The sequence below is a fragment of the Oxyura jamaicensis genome, chromosome 8, assembly GCF_011077185.1.
Source record: "Oxyura jamaicensis isolate SHBP4307 breed ruddy duck chromosome 8, BPBGC_Ojam_1.0, whole genome shotgun sequence".
Classification (NCBI taxonomy): Eukaryota; Metazoa; Chordata; class Aves; order Anseriformes; family Anatidae; genus Oxyura; species Oxyura jamaicensis.
Window position 1 is genome coordinate 22072594 of NC_048900.1, and position 22762 is coordinate 22095355.

Here is a 22762-nt window from a genome sequence, read left to right on the forward strand (position 1 = left end):
GCTGGAAGCTGGAGTACATGCAGATCTGGCGCTCGCTGCGGGGGAAGCTCCAGTAGACGATGCGGCGCTGGACGGGCTCCGGGATGCGCTGGAAGCGGCCCTCCACCCGCTCGAAGGCCCAGCTCCCCGCCACCCGCTTGGCCGCCGCGTCCAGCAGCGACTCCGGCTGCAGCAGGCTGCCCGCCCCGCCGACGCCCCCCGACGGCCCCGACCCTCCCGAAGCCGTCCCCGGTCCCGGTGCCCCCGCCGCAGCCCCCGCCGCCGGGCAGCAACCGGCCAGCGCCGCCGGGACCCCGCTGGCCCCCGCCGCCCCCGGCCCCGCTCCGGTCCCCGCAGCCCCCGGCCGGGGGTGAGCGGCCCCGGTGCCCCCCGCCGGGCACGCCCGGGAGCACAAGCGCTTAGGGCCCGGGGCACCGGCGGGCAGCGGCGGCCGGAGCAGCTCCTCTCCCTCTCCTCCCTCCGCCATGGCTGCGACCGACTGAGCCGGGCGAGGGGAGGAGAGACGGGGAGGAGGCACCGGGGGGGGGGACGGGGGACCGTGGGTGGAGACTGGAGGGGGTGGTCCCGCCGGCCCCGAGCCGCCCTCCGTCGGGGCGGGCCCTGCTGCAGCCCACCCGGGGCTTCTGCCCACGGTGAGGGTCGGGGGAGAGGGGCTGGAGGCCCCCGGGGGGGGCTGAGGCTCCGAGAGCGTGGTGCGGTGCTCCTGGAGGTGCCCCGGGCGGCCGGGGACTGTGGTGTTTGCACAACTCGCCGTCGGGTGCATGCCGGTACCGCGGTACCGCAGCGCTGCTGCCATCCTACATCGGCCCCATAAAGCCAGCGAGGTGGCTGCTTCGGCTGAGGGTGGTGGCAGCACCCCCAGACCAGCACGGAGCAAGGCCGGTGCTGCTCTTCCTTCCAGGCTGGGTGCTTTGATCCCGTGTCCAGTGTGGGTGCCATCCCGGGACTTCCCCCAGAAATACATTCCCCAAAAATCCTTTGTCCCACTTATCTCCTATCTCCTATTCCTATTCTAAATCTACTATGTACTCTTCCCGAAAGAGCAAGAGCACATTTCCTGGAATAACAGGGCAATGCAACCAGGGAACAGGAAATAATTCTGCACCTTTGCTATGCCACAAGACACCTCCGAGCCCAAGGTCTTCTTCGCAGGACTCGGAAGGAAGAGGTCAGGTCCCGGGCAGGTAACGGGAGCAGTAATGATAATCGATGAAGGGCAGGAAGAGGTTTTCCTTGAAGGCTGAGGTGCTCCTTGCTGCCATTCAGGATAACTGGTGCTAACAGGCAGCCTTTTTTTACCTTTTCCCCAGGAACCTGCCCCAAGGCAGAGCAAGCCCTCCCAGTGAGCCTGCCCGATGCTGGGACGCAGCCCCCTGGCCTGCCCGGTCCTTACAGAGCTCAGCCCTTACTCGCCTCGTCCCAGACAATGCCGGTCAAGAGGATTTTTGACTTCAGCCTGAGCATGGATGTTATTTGTTCCCAATGAGCTGACTCGTCACTGCGTAAATGTATCGTCCAGGCTCAAATCAAAGCAAGGTCAGCGCAGTGGCTGGCCAGTCAGTCTCTGGGGGGTTACCACATTATTTCAAAGACAAATCAATCTGTTCTTCCTTTCCCTCTTCAACCTAACATTAGTTGCTCTCCCCACTCCTCCCCATCTCTCCCTATCCCTTTCATTACTGCCTGAAATGTCCAAGAGGGGATTTCTCCTGCCCTGGGGAACAGGGACAGATGTCTTCTTGTGGGGAAGGATGCGAAGTGTCAGCCTCCTGCCCAGTCCCTGATGCTGCTCACAGGGCCTGGAACCAGGCACATCAAGAATTCACCCCACACTTTCCCAAGCCCAGCTGTTTTCTGAGCTTCTGCCACCAGCAGCCCCATTTCCCTTGCGGGTTTGAGATTATTTGGGAAGCGTGCCCCACGCCACGATGCACTGACTCTAGCTGCTGTGGGCTGGGTGTTGGTGTCATTAACAACAGGCTGATTGCTCATGCTGGCCCTACAGAGCATTTTGGCTTGAGTCCCCAGCCAGAAAATGTACAGCTATAGGGGCTGGAGCCCTGCCGGATGTCACAGGAATGTCTCTAGGTGTCACCTCAGTCACAAGTCCAGGTTAAGCTGCAGGCAAGAAATCTGCCACAAACTGAATTCGAGCCCCAACCCAGCCTCCTGCCGAGATGCCCACTGCTCCCTGCAGGCTTTTGACACCTCTGCCTGCTTTGTGGCAGGCAAGGACGAGCACTGGGAGGTTCCACATCAGCACCTGCACCCCCTGGGGTGGCTGCTCTCCTCCCTCCCCACCACATCCCAACCCCACCGCCAGCCCAAACGCCGCCTCTCCCTGGCTGTTTTTCCCTCTGTGTGATGCTCCCAAGCCTCTTTGACATTGCTTTGACTCTGAACAGTTAACGTGGTGCCCTCAGTAACGTGGATAACACCAGCTGAGCCTTGCAGAGATAAGAGCAGTGCTTTGCAGGACCCAGCGAGCACCAGGAAAGTCCTCTGCCGACAGATGAAGATATGCAAGTGCAGCAGAAGCTTTATGGCCAATTAATGACTGGAAAGGAGCTAGATAGCAGAGCGCAGGCGGCTACCAAGCTCCAGCTCAGGCCACCCAGAGGATTTGCTGCTCCGAAGCAGCCAAGGCCGGGTTTATCGGCAGCGAAGCTCCCTGTGGCAGCCTCCAGCACTCGCTGGAAGGGAGCAGCCTCTGCCTTTCCTGTGCCGTGCTGCTTGGAGCAGAGGCAGCGAGGGCAAGGACACGGGCAGAGAACCAGGCACAGCTCCCTGCCTCAATGCACTTAGGAACAGCAGGGTCTATCGCCCCAGGCATTTATCCCTTCACATCCCTGCGGATCTGATGCTCAGGGAGGGGCAGAGACCTTCACTTCACAAAATAATTGGCCTTACAAGCGAGGGGAGCAGTGCCCTGGTGCTGCTGCCCATGGGGTTGAGCCCTATTTTTAGATTCTCCATTGCCTAGCAAGGTCTCCAACGAAGTATAAGCTGGAGCTGGAGCCTTTTGCCATCAAACTGTTTGAATCCCCCGTGGATTCTCCGCAGACTCATTAGCGCTGGGTTATTGCTATGCTCCTCTTTCAGCAGGGACTCTAATAAAGTTGGTTTTCACAACCCAGCCAGCTAGTTTATGAAACTTTCCAGCACCGACAACCTCAGGGACCTCCTTCAGATGTGAGTGCAGTTGTCCCTGTAGTGGAAAGAGAAGTGCAAGGACTTAAATGTCCCTCTGCTCTCCCCACACACAGGCCAAAGTCACAGATCAGGTGCGGGACGGCTGCTCTCACACTCGTTTAGGTACAAAAATGTCTCTGCTCACCCAGGTGGTTCTGTTCCTGCAGACCTGGGCTCCCCCCTAACCCAGCAGGGAGCTCTGGCTCTTGGGGAGCTGTTGTTCCCTCTCCACGCCCCAACATTACACAGTTCCCATAAGATCAGCAAAGTGCTGAGCCTCTGCCTTACCATGGAGAATTCTGTACCTTTCCAACAAATGCATTTACTGTGTTGGCCAGCAATTAAGTGCGTGAGAGGCACTGGGCGAAGACCCTCTGCTTCCAGGAGAGATGCTCGCCTCCTGCAGCAGGTTCTAAAAGCACTGAGTGCTCCAAAAATTTACTCAGCCCCACGCAGCTTCCAGCCCCAACCCCGCCAAGCTCGGCACAAAGCAGCCCCAACACACTGCCCCCCTCTCCATGGCTGAAGCTCCCTCCCATTAATTAGAAATGCAAAAATAACCAAGAAATTATTTTGTGTCTACATGAGCATGAATAAATGAACGTGATGCAGGGATGCAGCAGGCAGGGGCCAGCACCCCATCCTGGTCACACATGTTTTTCCAGGGTCCCCCACCTCTAACCATGCAGAAAGCAGGAGATGGGTTACACGAGAACCCATTTGCTCTGCTCCAGCCTTTTAACCTCGGCATTTTAACACACTTTGCAAATGGTAAATATAATGTAGATAACTCTCTGGGTGGGCAGAGAAGGGTAAAATGGCACCAGGTGGTGGGGGGAGAAGCTTGGAGGCCTTTGGAGAGTGGAGAGAGGCTATGGGGGAAACAGCAGGTCTGCTGGATGCACCTTTGTCCAAAAGCCAGAGTGGTGCTTCCACGTTTTGGGGTGGCTCTGCCGTCCCTCTGCCAGCAGACAAAGGACAGGGCACGCTGAGCCACCGGGCTGTGAAACACCAGCACTGGGCTCCAGCCTGGTGGTGGCTTCATGCCCAGCCAGGACCCGTGCTGTGCTGCTGAGGGCAGACATGGGGGGGCAAGTCTGACACATCCTCAGCTCCATCTTCACCAGTCTCCGGCACCACTGGCCATGCAGGGGACATGGGTCACCAGGGCTGGCTCCTCTCTGTGGCTGTTTCTCTGCTCTGTCCCAAATCCTTGGGCAACACCACAATGAGACAAGCCTGGACACACTCACCAGGGATGTCAGCAAGTTGGCCAAAGCCAGGCAAGCTCCATCCCTCGTTCCCCAGCTCCCAACCCATGATGGAGGCATGCAGATGCCATCCCCACACAGCAGCAACAGCCCCAGCCTGTAGAGGTAAACGGGGCCCAGCTGGGCTGGACTTTGGGGGTCAGAAACACATCGGCCTGCATTTATTTTCCCTAACAACAGCGATCTCTCTGTGTATTTTCGCTCTGTTTTCCTAGGCTCAGCTGCCTCCTCAATGAAATGTTTCCAAAGCAGCCTGGCTTGGCGGCACGCCAGCCCCGGCTGCCAGATGAATGGGCGGAGGAGGAGGGACCCATTCCTCTTCTTGACACAGCATCGCTGCACAAGAGGCCTCTGTTGACATTAGGACTGGCTGTTCCCCCCTTCTCTCGAGAGGATCTGCCCATCCCAGGCAGAAGCAGCACACAGGGCCGAGGCAGCCGTGGACACCGGGGCACCACAGACCAGCCCTCGATGACAAAAATACATGGAGCAGCATCGGCGTCACCCTGGCCGTTCCTCAGACACGCAGGACGTCACCCAAGCAGTGGCACAGAGCTGCTGCCCTGTCCCCAGGCCGAAGCGTGTCAATAGTGAGAGCTTTGCTGCTGCCTCGCTGCCTGGGATGCTCGTGGTGGGGAGAGGGCTGTGCCTGATCTCATGGAAAAGAGGCCAAGCAGGCATCGATAAGATGAATTAGTTGTCTCAGCAGCACCAGCAAAATGAGCAAGAGGAGTGGAGCCCGTGAGGCCCGGCCTGCTTTGTTTCAATTACAGCAGCTGCCAGAAGAAAAAGATAACCTCGATATTGATGGCAGGAGCAGCAGACAGAGGTGCCCTTGTGGGCTGCTGGGAGCAGGTAGAGGAGGAAGGGGGAGGAGGAGGAGGAGGAAGAAGGGAGGGGGAGACACAGAGCCAGGGAGCAGGGACCCCACTGACGGACTGATCCTGACCCACCTGCCCCCAACGCACCTACTGCCCACCCCGGATCTTCCCTGTGGAGCCTTGTAAGCAGAAAAGCTGTCCCTTTGCTCCTCAGTCAGGCTGCAGGGCCTGGAGGGGAGATGGAGAGCTGGAGGGGGGGCACTGGGCAGGGCTCCGTGGTTAATGCCCTGCCCTGGGGGGACTAAGCCCTGGGCTCCCACCCTGCTGCCCCAGGGCAGGAGGTAGCCAGAAGGGTTGGGGAGATGGGGCTCTCCTGTCTTCAGCCCCTTTACCCTCCCTTGTCAGCACAGAGGAATGCAGATCTCCACCAGCCACTGCTTTATGGGGCCCCAAATCCCTCCCTGTGCTTGGAGAAAGCCCTGGGGCCACCCCAGCACTGGGCGAGACCCCCACCCTTTGGGGGCACCCCCAGAGACCAGACCAGACAGGGTTCGCTTCACAGAGGCTTTATTCACAACCTGGATGTCCCCATCCCCGCTTCTCCCCCTGGACCCTCACCCCCGTCCTCCCAGGGCTGTGGGCCCTGGCCGCAGCCCCTCGGTTTCTGAGAGGGGACAAGGCCACCATCTTGCGGCCACCCACCACCACTGCACATACCCGTGTGCAAGGCCCGGAGGGTCCCCAGGGTGCGACAGCGATGGGGGTACGGGGTTTGGGCCATGGGAAGCCACCCAGCAGCGCCCACTCCTACTGCCCCCCTCCTCTGGGCTCACCCCGTCCCTCCACGGGCACCCACGGGTGCCAGGTGGGGCAGCACCCAGCTCTGGTCCCTCCAGCCCTGCCCTGCTGCTCCGTGCGGTGTCGGCCCGCGGTGACCAGGGATGTCCTGGTTTGCACCACGGGCTTCATTGAGCACGGAGAGGCAGGCAGCAGAGGAAGGGTCAGCTGAGTCCTGTGGCCAAAAGCACAGCACCTTTGGGTGTCAGAGGGGGATTTTCATCCCTGGTTCACGGGGTGGAAGCATGACCCACATGGGGGTGCTGGAGGGGGCTGTCACACCAACGCTGCTGGTGACCAGCGGTCTGAAACGAGTACTTTAACACCTCTGGGAAGCGAGCTGGCACGCTGTGCACGCTACTGGGTTCTGCAAGGCTGCCCAGCCTCACTTAAGGATCACGTCCCTCCTGCTTCTGCCCCTTGGAGTGGGGCTGGCCACGGTCTCCGTGGTGGTGGTGAGCATGGCCAGCAGGCCTGTGGTCCCCGCCGGGCTCTGGGGCTCTCTCGCTGCTGCCCGCGTGGTGGTGAGGATGGAGGGGTTTGTGCTGGTGGTGGATGGGGGCCTCTGACTCCTTCTCCTGTTCAGGAAGCGGGCTTGGGGTTACAGGGACCTCCATGGTGCTGTTAGCCTGGGGAAAGTAACACAAGGGCTGGTGTGTTACGGGAATGAGCACACAGCCTGCAGCGAGCCTGCAAGCACACCTGAGACAGTGTGAAAGCAGAACAGCATCCACCCCGCAGAAATGGGCATGGGATAGGTCCATGGCTCTCTAGCCAGGACCCAGGGCAGGCAGGGGAGCCTGGAGCCCAAGGGGATCAAACCTCTTTACATACATCTCTTGGTTCGAGCTGTCTGTGCTCAGGGGAGTTCCTGAGCCAGAAAAGGGGCTTTGCATTCAGTGTTTCTGTGTGGGTTTTTCCTCTAGGAAGGGACCGATCACCTGCTGAGCCCAAAGCTATGTGCGTTGCTTTGCTCCAAGTGTGCCACCTCTGCAGCCAGTGCCTGCCCCTTTCTTTTTTCAGGCCAATAACCCGAGTTAGCTTTCCCAGGCCAGCTGCTGCAGACCTCTGCCACAACCCCATGAGCCCCCTCCTCCTCACACAGTGCCCTTCTGCACCTCTCCAGCTTTCAGCCTCCACCATCCCCCTGCTCCCTGCAGCGACCCTTCTTCCCAGCTGGCGATGAAGACCTGCAGCTCCGTACCTCGTGGGTGCCGTTGGGGTAGAGGGAGCAGTTGCCGCAGAAGTCCTTGCTGTGGGTGAAGCGGATGGCCGACTCAACGTAGGGGAAGTGCAGGAAGCTGTAGGGCAGCTGGATGTGGAAAGCCAGGCGGCCACAGCTGCGGGGCAGAGCAGGGGACGAGCTGTGGGGGCTGCACGGGAGGGAGACCCCGGGATGGGCAGGGGTGGTGAACCCAACCCCACAAGGGTTCCTTCCCATTGGGGAGCCCTCCTGACGCCCAGCCGGAGGACAGGACGGGGGGCTCACCGGTCATAGACGAGGAAGTCGTCCTTGTCCCCCCCCAGCAGCTGCCAGACATCGGGCTCCTGCGGCTGCTGCTGGAAGACGGGAACGCCCGGGGGGGCCTGGCGCTGCAGCTCCCCGAACATGGCACGGGAAAGTGGCGCCTGCTCGTTGATGATCATGTAGTGGACGTCGGCCATGCCCTGCCGCGACAGCCTCTCCCGCAGGCCCCCGAGGCTGTGGGGAAGGAGGAGCTGAGGGGAGGCCGCCACGCTGCAGCCTGAAATGGCGGGGCTGGCGGGGGGGGAAGTGGGCCTCACCTGTGGGCCTGCCGCAGGCAGAAGTGTCAGCTGGCCTTCAGCAGGGCCACCACCGTCACCTGCCCCGCCGCCTCCGCCATGGGGCTGGAGCCGTTGATCTGCCATGCCGGGGCCTCCCGGCACAGCCGGCTGCTGTTGGTCGCCCCCTCAGAGGCCAAGGCCAGCCCCAGCCAGGAGGCCAGGGCCAGCACCAGCAGCCCCATGCCGGCGCTGGCGGGGAGCTGGGGGGGACAGGGTGTCAGAGCCCCCACGCTGGGGCTGTGCCTGCACGTGGGGACAGCCCTGCTTCCCCCAGAGACCTCCTCTGCCTCGCTGACCCCAAAAGCCAAGTGAGGGGTCGGTCTGGGGAGCCAGGCAGCCCCCTCACCCCAGCCACAGGGACGGGGATGGTTTAACCTTCAGGCCACCTTGAAGGTTCTTGGTGCCCCACCAAGGGTGGGGGGGTTACACAGACCCTTTAACCCCCCTGCCCCCCAGTAGCTGCCCTACTCGCCCTTCCTCCCGCAGCCCCCTAGCCCTACCCACACCATGGTGTGCCCCATCCCACCATGGGCCAGCACATCTTATGGGCAGGGGGAGGATGTGGGACTGGGGGGACAGCCTGGAGAAGGGGTGGGGGGACACGGGGTCCTGATGGGAGGGATGTCCCTAATCCCCAGCCCTCTCCCCTGTTCCCCCCCCCCGAGAACAAGCCCTCAATACCGCACTTGTCCTCGCTGCTGTCCTTTGGCCAGACCTCAGCTCTCAGCTCCCGGCAGTGCCCAGCTGGCCCCTGCCTCCCTTTTATCTCCTGACTACTCTCTCCGCCCAGGAGGGAGGAGAAGCGCCCGGCTGCAGCAGGGGGGATGCTCCCTGGCCCCCGCCACCCTCCTGGGGACAGCAACAAGGTCTGCTCTGTCCCCACCAGGCCCTGCTGCCGCAGCTGAGCCCCAGCCATGCCGGGGCAAAGCGGTGCCTGGTGCTCAGCTCACACAGCGGGTGCCGCAGCAAAAAGCCAGGCACATGGCTCCAAAACCACTGTCACGTCAAACGGGGCTGGATGGCACTGCCAAGGGCACCGCTCGCCCTGCTGGGACCACGGGGGCCCCAAAAAGCCTGCCCTGCATGCTGGGGTGCCGGGGTTCCTCGCCTTGCCTTGGGGGCCACCCCGTTGTGCCATGGCCCCTTTTGGGTCGCATATTGACCATCGAGCTGTGTAGGGCCACCAGGGTCCCCCCCTGTGGCAGCCCCCAGCAACTCCTGCCCACGGGTGTATGGAGCTGGAGCGCCCCCCCCCCCCCCCCCAGAAAACCCCCCACTGCATTGCTCGCCGCCTCGGCCCCACACTGACATCTCCGCAAATATTTGAGCAGTTTATCGTCCCGGGGATCTGTACAAAAACACGATAAGCCAGGGAAGGGCCGCAGACATAAACACAGCTGGGGCAGCGCCGCACGGACATCGGGACACGGGGAACGGGCTTGGGAGCGACGGAGCGGGGGGGGGGAAGGTCCAAAATGGGGGGGCTGGGGAGGGTCGGGGCTGTCCGCAGGCACCCGGTGCCGTGGGGACGGGGCAGGGCAGGAGGGCAGCGGAGCTGGGACAGCCCCCCCGGGGCCGCCCCGTCCCGGCGGGGGAGGAGGGCCCGGCTCCCCGCACCGCCCCGGGGCGGGCCCGGCCGCTGCCCCGGCGTCCCCTTCGCTCGGAGCCCGGTGAGCCGCCGGCGTGCGCGGGGAGAGCAGGGGCTGGCCCCGGGGAGGGTTTTGGGGGGGTAAGGGGGCCTTAGCCCGGGGCTGGGGGCTCCCCGCGTCAGCCCCAGTGGGGAATCGGGGTGGGGGATCTCTGGGCAAAACCCCCTTATTTTTGGGGGAGGAATATGCACGCGGGTCTCCCCACCGCACCGCACAGCCCCCGAGGTTAGGAGGGCTCAGCGGGATGTTCCTGGTGTGTGCCGGTGTGGGGGCACATCTTTCATCCCCTAACCCCCTCGGTATCACAGGCGTGGGGGCAGGAGGCAGCTCTCCGCAGCACCCTGTGCCTGCCACCCGCCGTGACTTTAGGGCAAGGTCACTGCCCCACGCCTGGAGCAGGGCGATGTGGGAGCCTGTTAGATGGAGCCTGCCCAGTCCCCTGCGTCCCCCAGTCTGCCCACTGCATTTCCAGCTGTTGGTACAGGATGCCCCCCCGAAACCCCCCAAGCTCCCTGCGCCACCCCTGAGGGACACACGGCTGCACAGGGACACATGCACGGTGGGGGAACAGCTCCTTCCCGCGGGCGGTGAGCTCCCCACTAACCTCCGCCATCCTCCCGCAGCATGCCCAGGTCCATGGCGGCCTCGCTGAGCCGCCTGTGCTTCATCTCCCTCCACGTGCCCTACAGGCAGGGCTGGGCCCAGGACCTGGCCGCCTCCTTTCGCTTCCAGCCCGTGGCCGTGCGGGAGACGCCGCGGGTGAGGCAGCTGGCACTGCGCCGGGGAGCCGCTGTCTTCCTCCTCAACCAGCGCCTGGCACCATCCGGAGCCCCCTCCCGTGATTTCCTCTACGACGTGGACCCCCAGCCCGCTTTGGGCACAGCCTCCAACGTCTGCTTCGAGGTGGAGGACGTGCCGGGGCTCTGTGAGCAGCTGCAGGGCCGGGGGTGCTCTGTGCCCGTGCCCCCCACCGAGGTGAGCGATGATGGCGGCTCCGTCACCTACGGGGTGGTGAGGTCCGTGGTGGGCAACATCAGCCATACCCTGCTGGACCGATCCCGCTACCAGGGACCCTTCCTGCCCGGCTTCCAGCCTGTGCGGGGAGCACCCCGCGAGGCTGGGGACGGGGTGGAGATTACCAATTTTGACCACATCACCTACGTCTGCCCGCGGGGCGGCGCACGGGCGGCTCTGCACTGGTACCAGCGCTGCTTCGGCTTCCAGCGCTTCCTGCTGAGCCCGCAGGAGAGCCTGGCTGAAGGGTACGTGCTGGGTGGGCAGGGGGTCGGCATGCTCCTTCTCGCCCTGCAGAGCGCCCAGGGCTCCTCGGCGCCCAGCTGCAAGCTCGTCCTCGCCGAGTCCCTCTCTGAGGACAGCCCAAACCAAGTCGACACCTTCCTAGCGCAGCACGGCGCGGCCGGGATCCAGCACGTTGGCCTCTGCACGCCGGATATTGTTTCCACCACCAGGGCCCTGCGGCAGGCTGGTGTGCAATTTGTCACACCCCCCACCGCCTATTACAGCCAGCTGGGCAAGGAGGAGGAGATCCGAGGGGCTGGGCAAGACCCCGGCACGCTGGCAGAGCTGGGCATCCTGCTGGACACCATGGTGCCCGGGGAGAATGAAGGGTCGTGCACTGATGGCACGGAGAGCCCTTCCCGGAATTACCTGATGCAGATCTTCACCCATCCCATCTTCTCTGAGGAAACCTTCTTCCTGGAGCTCATTGACCGGCGGGGAGCCCCTGGCTTCGGGGAAGGCAATATTCGGGCGCTGTGGAAAGCTGTGCAGGTCTATATGGACCAGCGGCAGTAGAGGCAGCCTTCCTGCAGCAGCTCCCCTTCAATCCGTCCCAGCCCTGGGGCAATACGCCACTGCCGGGCTTCCAGCGGGCGCCTGGCACAGCCCAGGATGGCAGGGACCAAAGGAGGTCTCCAGCACAACCCCGAGCCAACACCAGTGCAGAGCAGGTTGCTTGGGGCCAGTGGGGCTCTGAGCACTCCCCCGGATGGAGGTTTCCTCCCCCTCCCTGGGCTCCCACTGATTTATCGGCCTGATGCGAGGAGAATTCTGCCTTAATTTCCCGTGAATCTAAGGAGACCTGTGCCCGCAGCATGGCTGTGAGCACTGCTGGCACAACAGCCCCAGGTGGGGGATGAGGAGAGCGCTATGGACACTGCAGCTCACCCCCAGTTACCAACCAGAGCATCGTCAGCCCCCAGACAGGGCACGTGACTGCCTCTGTCACCTAAATTAAAGAGTTAACCTGAGAGATCACTGTAGGTTTCTCTTACCCCATTTATGATTTGCTGAGTGCCAGGCGAGGATGAAAGGACCCTTCCCACTGCTCGAAGGAGTCTGTTCCCAATCCTGTGTGACCTTAGGATGAGGCCACACCTGTCCCTCTCAAATGACCCCCAGGACCCATGGGGTGGCCCAGGGGAGCATGCCCTATCAGGGAGCATGGGGGCTGGTGGCACCCCTGGGACGGGTGCAATAGCCAAGACACCGCTCTCGCAGCCTCAGCACAGCAGAACAGCAGAGGCAGAAAATCACTTAATGTAAAAACACCACCTTTGGAGATTTATTAGAAAGCCCATGGCTTAGATTCAGTAAAAACAAGTATGAAAAGGGCTAGGGGAGGCATGAGGGTACAGCAGCATCCACAACTGATGGCTGGTGGCCGAGTTGCAGACGTGTGCGAGCATCCTTCCTGCAGGGAGATCCTTCCAGCCTTCTGCAAGAAGGATCCTTCCCTCCAGCCTTCCTGAGAAAAACCCAGCGACCAGGCTGAGTAACAGCGGCCGTGGGTCAGTGCCCAGGAGGGCTTCAGCCGAGCAGGGAAGGCGAGCCCGGCTCTGGGTCACATCCAGCACCACGCTGGTCCCCCCGTGAAGGCAGGTGATGTGCTGGTGGCCGCGGGGCTGGAAGGAGGCACAGGGCACTGCTATTGGGTCATGGTGGGACCCACAGCGCTGTGGAGGCTGCCACCCTATAACCCCACATGAGACTCACCACGGCGTGGGTCCCTGGTGGTCCCAGCTATCACAGAAGGCATCACGGCGGGTTTGGAGCCCGGAGGAAGGTGCGGAGGGAGAGCTGTGTCCCAGGGCGGGTGCTGCCCACTGGCTTCGCCCCCCGCTTCCGCTTGGAGCCCTGTGGGAGAGGTGCCGGGGCTGAGCCAAACCCCAAGGACCCCCAGGGGACCCCTCTGGGGTAAACGGCAGGGAATAAGGGCGGGTGGGGGGACCCTGATGCCAAGGGCCTGCAGGGACAAAGCCAGCCAGGCAAATCCTCCCTGCCCAGAGCAGCACAGGACGGCTCCCACACACCCACCTTGGCGCGGCCGCTCTCCTCCCCGCGCTGCCGCTCACACGCTCTCAGCACCTGAAAGGAGCCCACGAGAGCCCAGAGCTGATCAGCACCCATGTCAACGAGCTGGGAAGTCCCCGCAGGGGCTAGGGGGTACCCGAGGTGCCCTCAGGGCCCCAGGAGATGGAGGGGAGGAAAGTCCCAGCTCTCCCCATACACCTTCTTCATGGCTGTGGACACAGCCGAGGCACGGAATTCCTCCTCTGTGACCCAGCGGGACGGGCATGAGGCAAGGTCCAGGGTCACGTCCCCATCCAGGGACAGGGAGTAAACCACGTAGGTCTGGTGGATGTGAGAGAAGATGTGGACAACCTGCAAGGGGAGGGGAAGACACCGAAACTGGCAGCGTGCAGGCAGCAGCGGATATACCACTTGCTCAGCTGCCCCACAAACACGCTGCCAGGGCTCTGAAGAGCCAGGCAGGGCTTGGGAGGGGTGACAGCAGGGGACAGGAACCCTCCTCCCGTGCTACATCTCCCATCGCTGAGCACGTGGGGCTTGCCCCATGCCCCTTGCTCACCTCCCCAATGAACCGCAAGCTGCCCGCTGGCACAGGCTGCCCTGTCCATGCCTGGAGGTGATCCAGCAGCACCTCCCGCTGCTGCTCCTGCTGCAGACCTGGAGCCAGCGGGACGCTGGGGAACTCCCAGAGCCCGGCCAGAAGCCCTGGGGAGAGGGGACAAGAGGGCCATGAGCCAGCAGGAGGTGCACCCAGGGGTGCTGAGCCTCTCACAGCCCAAGAGGCTCTTTTCCCTGTCCCAGCACTCCCAGGCTGCTCTGCCCAAGTGCCTTTGCCTCTCTCCCACCGGCCTGGGTACCCGAGCTGGGTCTCTGCACGATCAGGTACTCCAGGGCCCCGCGGCAGCCCCTGCGCTCCAGCACGCACGTGGCCGTTTGCTCCACCCGCGGCTGCTTCTTCGCTGCTTTGCGGGGGAAGTTGGTCACCCCCAGGCTGCTGTCCCACGGCTCTGCGGCTGGGGGGCACAAGGGACAGCCCCCAACACCTGAAAACACCAACACAGAGGTCACCATGGGGCCCAGACCCGGTGCCACCACCAGGATTGACCCAGGAGCTTACCACAGTCCTCGACATCAGGCACCGCGGGGAGTTTTCCCAATAACTTCTGAGAGGCCAAGGCCAGCTCCTTCTCCACCTGAGGGGACAGGAAAGGGGACAGCTGGCAGCCCCTTGCCCCCAGCAGGCTGGGAGGGGACGGTTTGTGGTGCCATACCTACCCTGAGCCTCGCTCGGCAGTGCTGCTTCACGGGACACTCCCCGCACAGCGGCGCCTTGGGCGTGCACACGGTTGCCCCCAGCTCCATCAGGGCTTGGTTAAAATCCCCCGGGCGGCTCCCATCTACCAAGGCATTGGCCATGGCCCTGCGAGAAACAGCAGTGAGGGGCACGGGGCTCTGCGTGCAGGGGGCCCCCACAACCTTTGTCCCACTCCTGCCTGCAAGGGAGAATGCTCCCAGGTAGGCAGAGGCCACGCAGGTCTTTTATCCATGACCGCGAGCTTCCCAAGAGCTCCTGCACCCCTGGACTCCCCTTGCTGCAGGCTCAGCTCTCGAACAGTCCTGCCCTCAGCCACCAACAAGCACAGCCACAAATCCCTTGGGGTTCCCCTACCAGAGGCGGTCGATGACGGCCGGGCTGCTGGGGTCAGCGCCGATGCAGCGCAGGCGGCAGAGGACACGGATCACGTTCCCATCCACAACGCCGGTCGCCTGGAACCAGAGGCAGGGGTTAGCACTCGCACCACAAAGCCACGGAGAGCCAGGCACAAAGCTCGGGGAGCCCCCAGCTCGCCAGACCCAGCAGCAGGACCCGGCCAGCAGCGGGGCTGGGTGGCAGCGAGGGGAGACGTGTCCCCACCAGACACCGACAGCTCTCACCTGCCCGTAGGAGATGGAAGCGATGGCTCCTGCCGTGTACCGGCCCACTCCTGGCAGAAGCTTCTGCAGGTCCTCGGCTGTCCTGGGCATTTGGCCGGCCAGCTCGGACACCACCTGGGAGACAGGGCAGCCGGGGCAATTGAGCAGAGTGCCTAAATGTGACCCACAGGAAGGGATCCCAGCCACACAGCCTCATGCCACCAGCTCACAGCCCCAGTGAGGCAAGGCAGAGGTGAGCCAGCACCCACCCAAAGCCCAACACCCCAGCACCTTCCTCGCTGCCTCCTGCAGGCGCTTTCCTCGTGAATAGTAGCCGAGTCCTGCCCACAGCTCATTCACCTCCTGCCCCAAGAGACACAGAGCAGTGTCAGATTGGGCACGGGAAGAGCCACGAGGGAGGGAGAAAACCCAGCCCCAGTGCTGCTCACCTCCAGCGACGCCTCTGCCAGTGCCTGCAGCGTCGGCCACTTCTGCAGAGCAGGGGGAAGGTGACAAGTGAGGGACAAGCACAGCCGTGCTCTGCCCCTGGGGGTCTCCAAATCAGGGAGCTGTGGGCACTCTGTGAGGAGCACTCACCTGCATCCAGCGGTTGTAGTAGTCGATCACCGTAGCCACCTGCGTCTGCTGGAGCATGATCTCCGACACCCACACTGCCAGCAGCACGCAGGGGTCAGAGCAGAGGTGCCAACGCCACCCGTACCCCTCACGGCACATGCTGTCACCAGCCTCGCGCTGGTCACAAGCACCGCGGCAGCATCCAGCCCACACGCTGCCCCACAGGAGCTCCCCCAGGCCCGTGGCTGGCTCTCAGACTCCCCAGAGCCACGTGAGTGGGGCTCAGTGGCTCCTGTGGCCACGCCAGGGGCCCAAGCAGCTTGTTGTAAGGATGGGAGCTGAAGCCACAGATCCTCACATGGCCACGCTGTACGTCCAGGTCAGTAACAACACAGGGTGCGGCCCCTGCTCCTTACCTGCATAAGCCCGTCTGTTGACATCCTTCTCAGTTACAGCCTGAAAGGGGAAGAAAATGGAGTGTAAGGAACGGGGGGGACACAGCACCCTGCCCCAGGGAGACCTGCCTATGGAATAAAATTGCTTATGGTATGTTTTGAATGCTATACAGGAGTATAAAAATATTTCCTCAAGTGCCCAAGCATTCCGACTTCAGGTTAATCAAGCAACATCAGATTTAAACACCACGAGAGCCTTGCAGCTCCCAGCACTACTCAGACAGACGCTGCTGTGGTTGACGCCCACCCCCAGCACCTCGATCGCTGTCAAGCTACCTTTTGGCAGGCCTAGCACAGAGCAGGTAAGAGCTGCAACGAAAGTGTTTGACCTGCTTAAAGCAACAGCAAAAAACCCTTTTGATTGCTGTAGGGAGCCAAAAATTAAAAAGTGTTCAGAAGACAACTGGATCAAGTGAAAAGTGCTCAGGCTCAGAGACTGAGAAGCATGGTTCTACCTTATGTCCCAGCTTAGTGTCCACACTTACGGACTAGCTGTGGACTCCATCACAAAACTTCTGGGACCAGCTGGAGCACGATCCCATTTCCACCACCCGCCCACCACGTTCATGCAGTTGAGGAAAGCATCGCTTCGACAAAAACACCACAATCTGCCTCACTCCCTTGGGGCAGAGGGGCGGATTCCTGCTCCAGCAGCCCCGCCTGCCCTTACCAGCGCCCTCCAGGGCAAGTCCCTCTTGCATTTGTCGTACCAAGCCAGCAGGCTGCCCCGCAACGCCTCCACCTCAGCGGGGTCCCCGAAGAGATGCAGCGCGGATGGCGGAGCAGGGCGCCCTGTAGGGAGAGCAGCACAGGATCAGGGCAAGGCATGGTCACAAGAAAAGACCGGGGGATGTGTGTGTGCGCGCGTACCGACACAGCACACCCGGGACCCCCACGCGGCCACCACGGGGCACAGCCACACTGAGCCCCGGAGCGGGCAGCGAGCACAAACCGGGCTGCCCGCCCCCAGCTCCCCACAGCCTCCCCACCGTGCAGGCACCTCCGCAGGCCGCCGAGGCCTTGCTGCCCTCCCGGGCCGCGGAGGCCGCCCTCCTGCCGCCGCCCCTTCGGAGCCCGCGGGCGGCCGCGGCCCGCAGCGGGCCCATATCGCAGCGCGCGCCCCACGTGCGTTTTTCCCGGGAAAACACCCCCAGCCCCGCCGCCGCGCCGGGACGAATCAGAGCCCCGCCTGCCCCACCCCAGCCAATCGCAGCCAGGTGCGGGGGAGGGGCTTCGCGCCCTCTCGTCCACAAGAGGCTGCGGAGAGGGGGCGTGGCCTCACGACGCGGCGGAGCCAATCAGCGCGGGGAGCGGGGAGGGAGGTTATCCCCGCCCCTTCTCCCACGGGTCCTAGAGACGGCACCACAAGGCCCCCATGGGGCTGCCCGAGCTAAACGCCTGTCAGTTCAAAAACAGAATTTAAACCAAAATTCGGTTTTGGATCGTGGAGAAAAAAAACGAAGATTCTAGAAGGAGAAGTGACATAATAAAGGGCTGTCAGAACTGAGCGTGGAGCTGAACGAGGCGAGCGGCGAGAGCAGGCAGCGCCGGGGCAACCTCAACGGGCCAGGCCCCGGTGCGGCCGTGATGGCGGCGGCCCTGCTGGGGGCGGCCATGTCGCGGCGGGTGCCGGTGGTGGACGTGCAGAGCGACAACTTCGCGGAGCTGTGGCCCTCCATGGTGCTGGCGCTGCGCTCCGCCACCTTCGTCGCCGTGGACACGGTGAGGGGAGGGATGGGGGGCGGCGGGAGGGCTCCGGTGGGCGGCCGGGCCCGCTGACGGCTGTGTCCCCGCAGGAACTGAGCGGCCTGGGTGCGAGGAAGGCGCTGCTGAGCCCGTGAGTGGGGCCGGGGGGCACCGGGGGGGGCGGGGGGGGGGGGGGCCGGGGGGGTCCCGGGGGGGGCACGGGGGCGCACAGGGCGCCTCCGGGGGGGCTCCGGAGGGATACCGGGGGTGGGCCCGGGCCCGGTTCCCTCTCCCCCGTGCGCCCCCCGTCCCGTCCCGGTGGGGTTTCGGTGCCCCGGGTCCCGGCAGCAGCCCCGTGCCGCCCGCAGGTGCATCGAGGAGCGGTACCGAGCCGTGTGCAGCGCCGCCCGGACGCGCTCCGTGCTCTCCCTGGGCATCGCCTGCTTCAGGCAGCTCCCCGGCAAGGTAACGGGGCGGCCGCTGGGCTCCGGGAGCGGGGCCGGGGCCCGGAGCTGTGTGCGGCCCCGCCAGGCTGCCCTCGGCTCCCGTGGATGCGTGCGGGGCCCTGACCGCTGCCCTGTGCTCCCTCCGCAGCCCGAGCACACGTACCTGTGCCAGGTGTACAACCTGACGCTGCTCTGCACGGAGGAGTACGTCGTGGAGCCGCAGTCGGTGCAGTTCCTGGTGCAGCACGGCTTCGACTTCAACAAGCAGTACTCGCAGGGCATCCCCTACCACAAGGGCAACGACAAGGTACGGAGCTGCTGCCAGGGGCGCCTGCCCTCACCCTCATCCTTCCCTGCTCCACAGCTGACTCGCCTTCTACACCTCGGCGTGCCCTGCTCCAGGCTTCTGGGGAGGTTCTGGTTCCCCAGGAGCCTCCTTCCCATGTGTGTTATGTGAAGATAGGCCCAAAAAAGGAACTCGAATGCAGCGTGTCCTTCTTACCTCTCCTATTTTATATCCAATCTCACTCGTTGCAGCTGCTCTTTCAATTATTTGGGTATTCCTTTAGTCAGAGCAGGTCGTGGCTGTAGGCACCACACTGCTATGACAGGCCCTGAGGATTTCTGCTGTGACAGCACATCAGCGTGCTAAGGCTTATTGACTAATCCCTCTTCTTTCAGGGCAATGAGAACCAGAGCCAGAGTGTTCGGACTTTTTTCCTGGAGCTCATACGAGCAAAAAAGCCTCTCATTCTCCATAACGGCCTGATCGATCTGGTCTTCCTGTACCAGTGCTTCTACGCTCACCTCCCAGACAACCTTGGCACTTTCACCGCTGACCTCTCGGAAATGTTTCCAGCAGGAATATATGACACCAAATATGCTTCAGAGTTTGAGACCCGCTTTGTGGCATCCTACTTGGAGTATGCTTTCAAGAAGTGGTGAGTGGCACAGCAGTATTTAAAGCTTTGGGATGAAAGACCGAGGGAGTCAGTGCCTGGCTTGTTTTTCCAGGCAAAGGAGTTAGGTCTTTGTATTGTCCCAGTGACCAAGGAAAGGTGCTCTTCTGTGCTTCCATTTCTAGGATGGGTGCCGAGTGCATGAGGGTGCATCTTGTAATTCACTGCTCAGTGGGCAGCAGTGGGAAGAGGATTTCGGTCTTCTGCTGGCAGTAGTTTTAACCACAGTGACCTCATTTAACTGAAAACAAGTTGAATTCAGTGCATGGCCCTGGTCCAGCAGCGCCACAGGGACACCAGCAGGAGCACAGGCAGAACAGAGCAGATTTCCTACTAACTCAGCGAGGGAGCAGGGCTGTGCCTGTTGTAACTCAGGTTACTTAGTAAGGGGGGTGCTCCCTATCTCCTGACGCTGACTAGCTCTGCCACAGATCCTTCATGAGAGAGTCTCACTTGCAGCAGGCTCCAACTCCCATCGCTTCCCACACAATCTAAACAAGCCCCTGGCAGTGGTACAGCCCCTTGAATCTGCTAAACCAAAGTCACACCACATGCAGAGCAGAAATGGTATTTTAGTGGCTGTTTTGTATCAGGAAATGCCACTTTGGCAGGTCTGAAAATGTTCAAGGTGGTTCTTCTCAAACATGAAAATACTCTTTTTTTCTGACAGGATGACAACACCTTTAAAACGGGACTCTTAATTAACCTGCAGATCTAGTTACCTCCAAAACTTTGGGGCCTTTTAGCCAGCTGTTGGGACAAAGCGGTTGTTTTTTCATGAGATGGAAAGCATTTCTGTTGTCTACATCGCCCAGGTTTGATGTGTCTGGGTGGTGGCTGCTAGATACACTACAACTGGGCATTTCCTCTTAGTCCATTAACATTACCAGGACTAACACCTCTTACTGCCCATAATACTTAAAACCAAGAGGGGTGTCTCCTTCTCCTATAGCTTCACCCAAGACTCTGTTGTCCCTGCCTGCATTTAGGCATAAGGCATTTAAATCAGCACAGAAGGGACAACTTACTGAACTTCTATTCCCTGGACTGGCTTCCTTTGCAGCAGGCTGTCGAACCGGTGCTAGAACTCAAGAGCAAGAAACCAGAGGAGCTGAAAGTTGGTGCAGAGCAATGTGTTTGCACCAGCCCTGCACTGGGGTATCTTTGAGTTAACTGCGTGCTCTCGTGTGTTCCAGCAAGCGAGAGAACTGCAAGCTGAGGGACTCCAGCAGCCAGCACCTCACTGTTGAGTTCTGTAACTACCCTGAGAACATGTCCCACTACATTGACTATCGCCACTGCTCTCTGGAAGAAACAAGCCACAGCGTGGGAGGGGCAAATAACGTGCCTGTCTGCGAGAAGTTTTCAGTAAGTAACGGGAATCCCTGCTTCCTACCCAGCTCTGTGCTAAAAGCCACACGTGGCCAGAGCAGGAGGTGGTAGGAGGGTACCGGGGAACTTCCACTTGCTTCATGATACAGGGAAGACTGTCAGGCTTTGTGTGGATTTGGAACTGAAAAGGCAACAGCATGGTCTGTTCCAAGGCAGTGAATTCCACAGGTTACATTAGAGGCCAAGATTCAAAAAGAGATAATACAGTCCTGAATAGAGGGATGGTGTGAGTTACAGTACCTGTCCCTATAGCCTCATCTTTTCCAGGTGAGCAAACCCGAGGCCTTCCTTGGTCTCTCGTCCATCGTGTGCTCCATTGTAACAGCTCCCTGCTGCGCTCAGTGCAGCCTGTCAATTCCTTTCCTGTGCCGTGGGGCTGTAACTGGACAGGGTGCTCCATGCACAGCCTCATGAGCCCTCGAGTAGAGTGGAATAATTACCTCTGCTCCGTGTTACGGTGATAGGATGCTGTAACCATGAGGCCAGTGGCTACAGGCTTCTCTCTTTCTCCTTAGGCCTACGGCTGGTGTCCGAATGGGGTGAAGTGTCCCCAGTCCCATAACATTGATCTCATAATTGACGAGGACGACAAGGTTTCGGACAAGCGGAAGAAACGCAAACACAAATGGAAGCGGCGGAAGAACGCGGAAGAACCTGCAAAGGTGCTTGAACAGGAAAGCTCAGGGAAAGAAATGGAGATAGTTCAGAATGGGGAGGAGGGACCGCCGCGAAAACAGAGCTGCTATGAAGCAGCTCCAGAGGCAGTGGAGATGACACCCAACAATGACGACTGGCCACTGGAGGAGGAAAACTCCACTGCCATGGCACCAGAGGCCAGCTCAGACACCAGCACGCATGCTAGATGGAAAGAGGATCGGGGCAGCACTGAAGAACCTGCTGACATGAGCCCTTCTGCCAAGGGAAATGCCTCTGACAGTGACCAAGTGGAAGGGAAGGCAGAGGTCCCTTCTGGAGCAGCCTCAGCCAGTCACCCAGACAGCCCCAGGACTGAAGCAGCATGTGCTGCAGGAAAGCAAAAGGAATCCCAGGAGCTCCCTTTGCAGGGGGGCATCCACCGAGCTGGTTTTGATGCCTTCATGACTGGCTACATCATGGCTTACGTCTGGATGCTCAAGAAAAGAAAAAGCACAGAGGGTAGCGCAGAGCCGTGGTGTCCGGACTGCCATAATAAGCTGTACCTCAGTGGGAAATCAGTGCCACTTCAAATAGCGAAGAGCTCCTTTTCTAAATCTTCCAAAGCTCACAGCCAGAAGATGAAGTTGGCTTGGGACAGCACATAGAGCTAGGGGACTCTTGGTTGAACTGGGCTTTTTTCTCCCTCAATTGTTAAAGTTCTTTATTCTATCAAAAATTGACTAGAAAGGGAGCAAGTTTCTTATCTGTGGTTTTAACTTTTTGACTAATTAAATTGCTCTCAGTTGGAGTTCTCCCTGGTATTCCTTAGCAGCACAATGGGTGGTAAAGGCACAGGTAAGGTTGGAGGGAGGAGAAGTGCACTTCAGCTGCAAGTGGCAGCAGTGATCTGCACTCAAAGTGGGTTTAAAAAGAAAAAAAGGCCTAGGGTTGTCTTTCTGGAAAGAACCTCTGATAACTACTTCAGTACAGGTTTCACTTGCAGAGGAAGGGCACTCCCTTTAACATAAGAGGAGACAGAGGCCAGAGCATCCCACTTAAACATCCTCCCAGATCTTGCCTTTATCCTTACTACTTGCTGCCAGTTCACGTAGTTTAGAGGAAGACAGACCTTTTCAAAAGGACCAGGTGCTAAAAGTCAAAATCTACCTTACAAAAAGGTATGAAAGGTCCCAGTTGTTACATACAATTCGTTTTCTAGAAAATGCTATTAAACAGGCAGGGGAGGAAGATGTGACGCTTCTGTCACACACCAGAAGAAAGCAGGTTAGTTCTTCAGGCAAAGCATGCATTTTCATGTATCTTTAGGCAAGTGATACTGCTTTCAGTCACTGCTGGTAGGGCACTTTATTATGACACTCATAATTATTCCCTGTCTTTCTAAGGAAGTTGAGAAAGGAAAAAAAGTTTATTTTTTTGTTGTTGTTGTTTAAAAAGTGGGAGTGCTGTTCCACCTAATACTTGTACCTTTAATTGTGGTTACAACATAGGTGAAATCTTTGCTTTTACAGGAAAAAAAAATAAGTAGAAAGCTGTGCTGGGCTTGCTGATTCTAAGCAATAGCGGATCTTTTACACTTCTAAAAAAGGGAAGATGCCGTGGGACTTAAAGCCAGATGTGGTCCTCTTAAACCCTGGTGCATTGCTTCCTGTGCTTACCGAGGCTAGGCTGCAGGGCTAGGACACTGCAGTCACAATGGCAAACTCCCTGCAGGCTGAGTGCTGTCAAAAGCATCTTCTCTTGTAGGTCACAAGTTACTGCCTACTCTTCT

General features: G+C 60.5%; 4 protein-coding genes and 1 long non-coding RNA gene across 9 annotated transcripts; 3 read left to right on the forward strand and 2 right to left on the reverse strand.

Annotated features, from left to right (window-relative positions):
- The first annotated feature begins 5288 nt into the window (after window positions 1-5288).
- LOC118170603 lies at window positions 5289-22305 on the forward strand. The gene is made up of 3 exons (XR_004752796.1): window positions 5289-5300; window positions 13651-13665; window positions 21861-22305. It is a non-coding gene; the product is annotated as an uncharacterized LOC118170603 (long non-coding RNA).
- Window positions 5835-8727, reverse strand: LOC118170602 (selenoprotein Pb-like). Of its 2 annotated transcripts, none has more exons than XM_035332975.1 (5): window positions 8614-8727; window positions 7907-8127; window positions 7611-7823; window positions 7326-7461; window positions 5835-6750 (listed from the first exon to the last, which is right to left on the reverse strand). In XM_035332975.1, the coding sequence occupies exons 2-5, from the start codon at window positions 8107-8109 to the stop codon at window positions 6511-6513; spliced, it is 792 nt and encodes a 263-aa protein (XP_035188866.1). In that variant the 5' UTR covers window positions 8110-8127; window positions 8614-8727; the 3' UTR covers window positions 5835-6510. The 2 variants fall into 2 exon arrangements, with proteins under 2 accessions (XP_035188866.1, XP_035188865.1); XM_035332974.1 differs by having other exon boundaries at window positions 8609-8726.
- On the forward strand, window positions 9516-11842 carry HPDL (4-hydroxyphenylpyruvate dioxygenase like). Its single transcript, XM_035332973.1, has 2 exons — window positions 9516-9597; window positions 10200-11842. Exon 2 carries the CDS (start codon window positions 10201-10203, stop codon window positions 11389-11391), a length of 1191 nt encoding a protein of 396 aa, XP_035188864.1. The 5' UTR covers window positions 9516-9597; window position 10200; the 3' UTR covers window positions 11392-11842.
- Window positions 12133-16975, reverse strand: MUTYH (mutY DNA glycosylase). 4 transcript variants are annotated; one of them, XM_035332968.1, is made up of 17 exons: window positions 16855-16975; window positions 16525-16646; window positions 15816-15855; window positions 15421-15494; window positions 15273-15314; window positions 15115-15186; window positions 14845-14958; window positions 14579-14676; window positions 14185-14329; window positions 14027-14102; window positions 13767-13952; window positions 13469-13614; window positions 13108-13260; window positions 12913-12963; window positions 12592-12732; window positions 12376-12500; window positions 12133-12289 (listed from the first exon to the last, which is right to left on the reverse strand). In XM_035332968.1, exons 1-15 carry the CDS (start codon window positions 16958-16960, stop codon window positions 12634-12636), a joined length of 1524 nt encoding a protein of 507 aa, XP_035188859.1. In that variant the 5' UTR covers window positions 16961-16975; the 3' UTR covers window positions 12133-12289; window positions 12376-12500; window positions 12592-12633. The 4 variants fall into 4 exon arrangements, with proteins under 4 accessions (XP_035188859.1, XP_035188861.1, XP_035188862.1 ...); XM_035332970.1 differs by having other exon boundaries at window positions 12376-12523; XM_035332971.1 differs by lacking the exon at window positions 15273-15314.
- Window positions 17348-21781, forward strand: TOE1 (target of EGR1, exonuclease). Its single transcript, XM_035332967.1, has 7 exons — window positions 17348-17576; window positions 17651-17691; window positions 17909-18005; window positions 18135-18293; window positions 18668-18927; window positions 20142-20313; window positions 20853-21781. The coding sequence occupies exons 1-7, from the start codon at window positions 17442-17444 to the stop codon at window positions 21636-21638; spliced, it is 1650 nt and encodes a 549-aa protein (XP_035188858.1). The 5' UTR covers window positions 17348-17441; the 3' UTR covers window positions 21639-21781.
- Window positions 22306-22762: the final 457 nt, after the last annotated feature.

Excerpts from the sequence above, each read along its gene's own strand:
- MUTYH (XM_035332968.1), bottom strand. The coding sequence starts at position 16,960 with ATGGGCCCGCTGCGGGCCGCGGCCGCCCGCGGGCTCCGAAGGGGCGGC. Across the intron at positions 13,953-14,026 it reads GCCTGATGTCGAGGACTGTG|GTGTTGGGGGCTGTCCCTTG; the intron begins GTAAGCTCCTGG and ends TGGTGTTTTCAG. Across the intron at positions 13,615-13,766 it reads CGTGCAGAGACCCAGCTCGG|GGCTTCTGGCCGGGCTCTGG; the intron begins GTACCCAGGCCG and ends CCCTCTCCCCAG.
- HPDL (XM_035332973.1), top strand. The coding sequence starts at position 10,201 with ATGCCCAGGTCCATGGCGGCCTCGCTGAGCCGCCTGTGCTTCATCTCC.
- TOE1 (XM_035332967.1), top strand. The coding sequence starts at position 17,442 with ATGGCGGCGGCCCTGCTGGGGGCGGCCATGTCGCGGCGGGTGCCGGTG. Across the intron at positions 18,294-18,667 it reads ACCACAAGGGCAACGACAAG|GGCAATGAGAACCAGAGCCA; the intron begins GTACGGAGCTGC and ends CTCTTCTTTCAG. Across the intron at positions 20,314-20,852 it reads CTGTCTGCGAGAAGTTTTCA|GCCTACGGCTGGTGTCCGAA; the intron begins GTAAGTAACGGG and ends CTTTCTCCTTAG.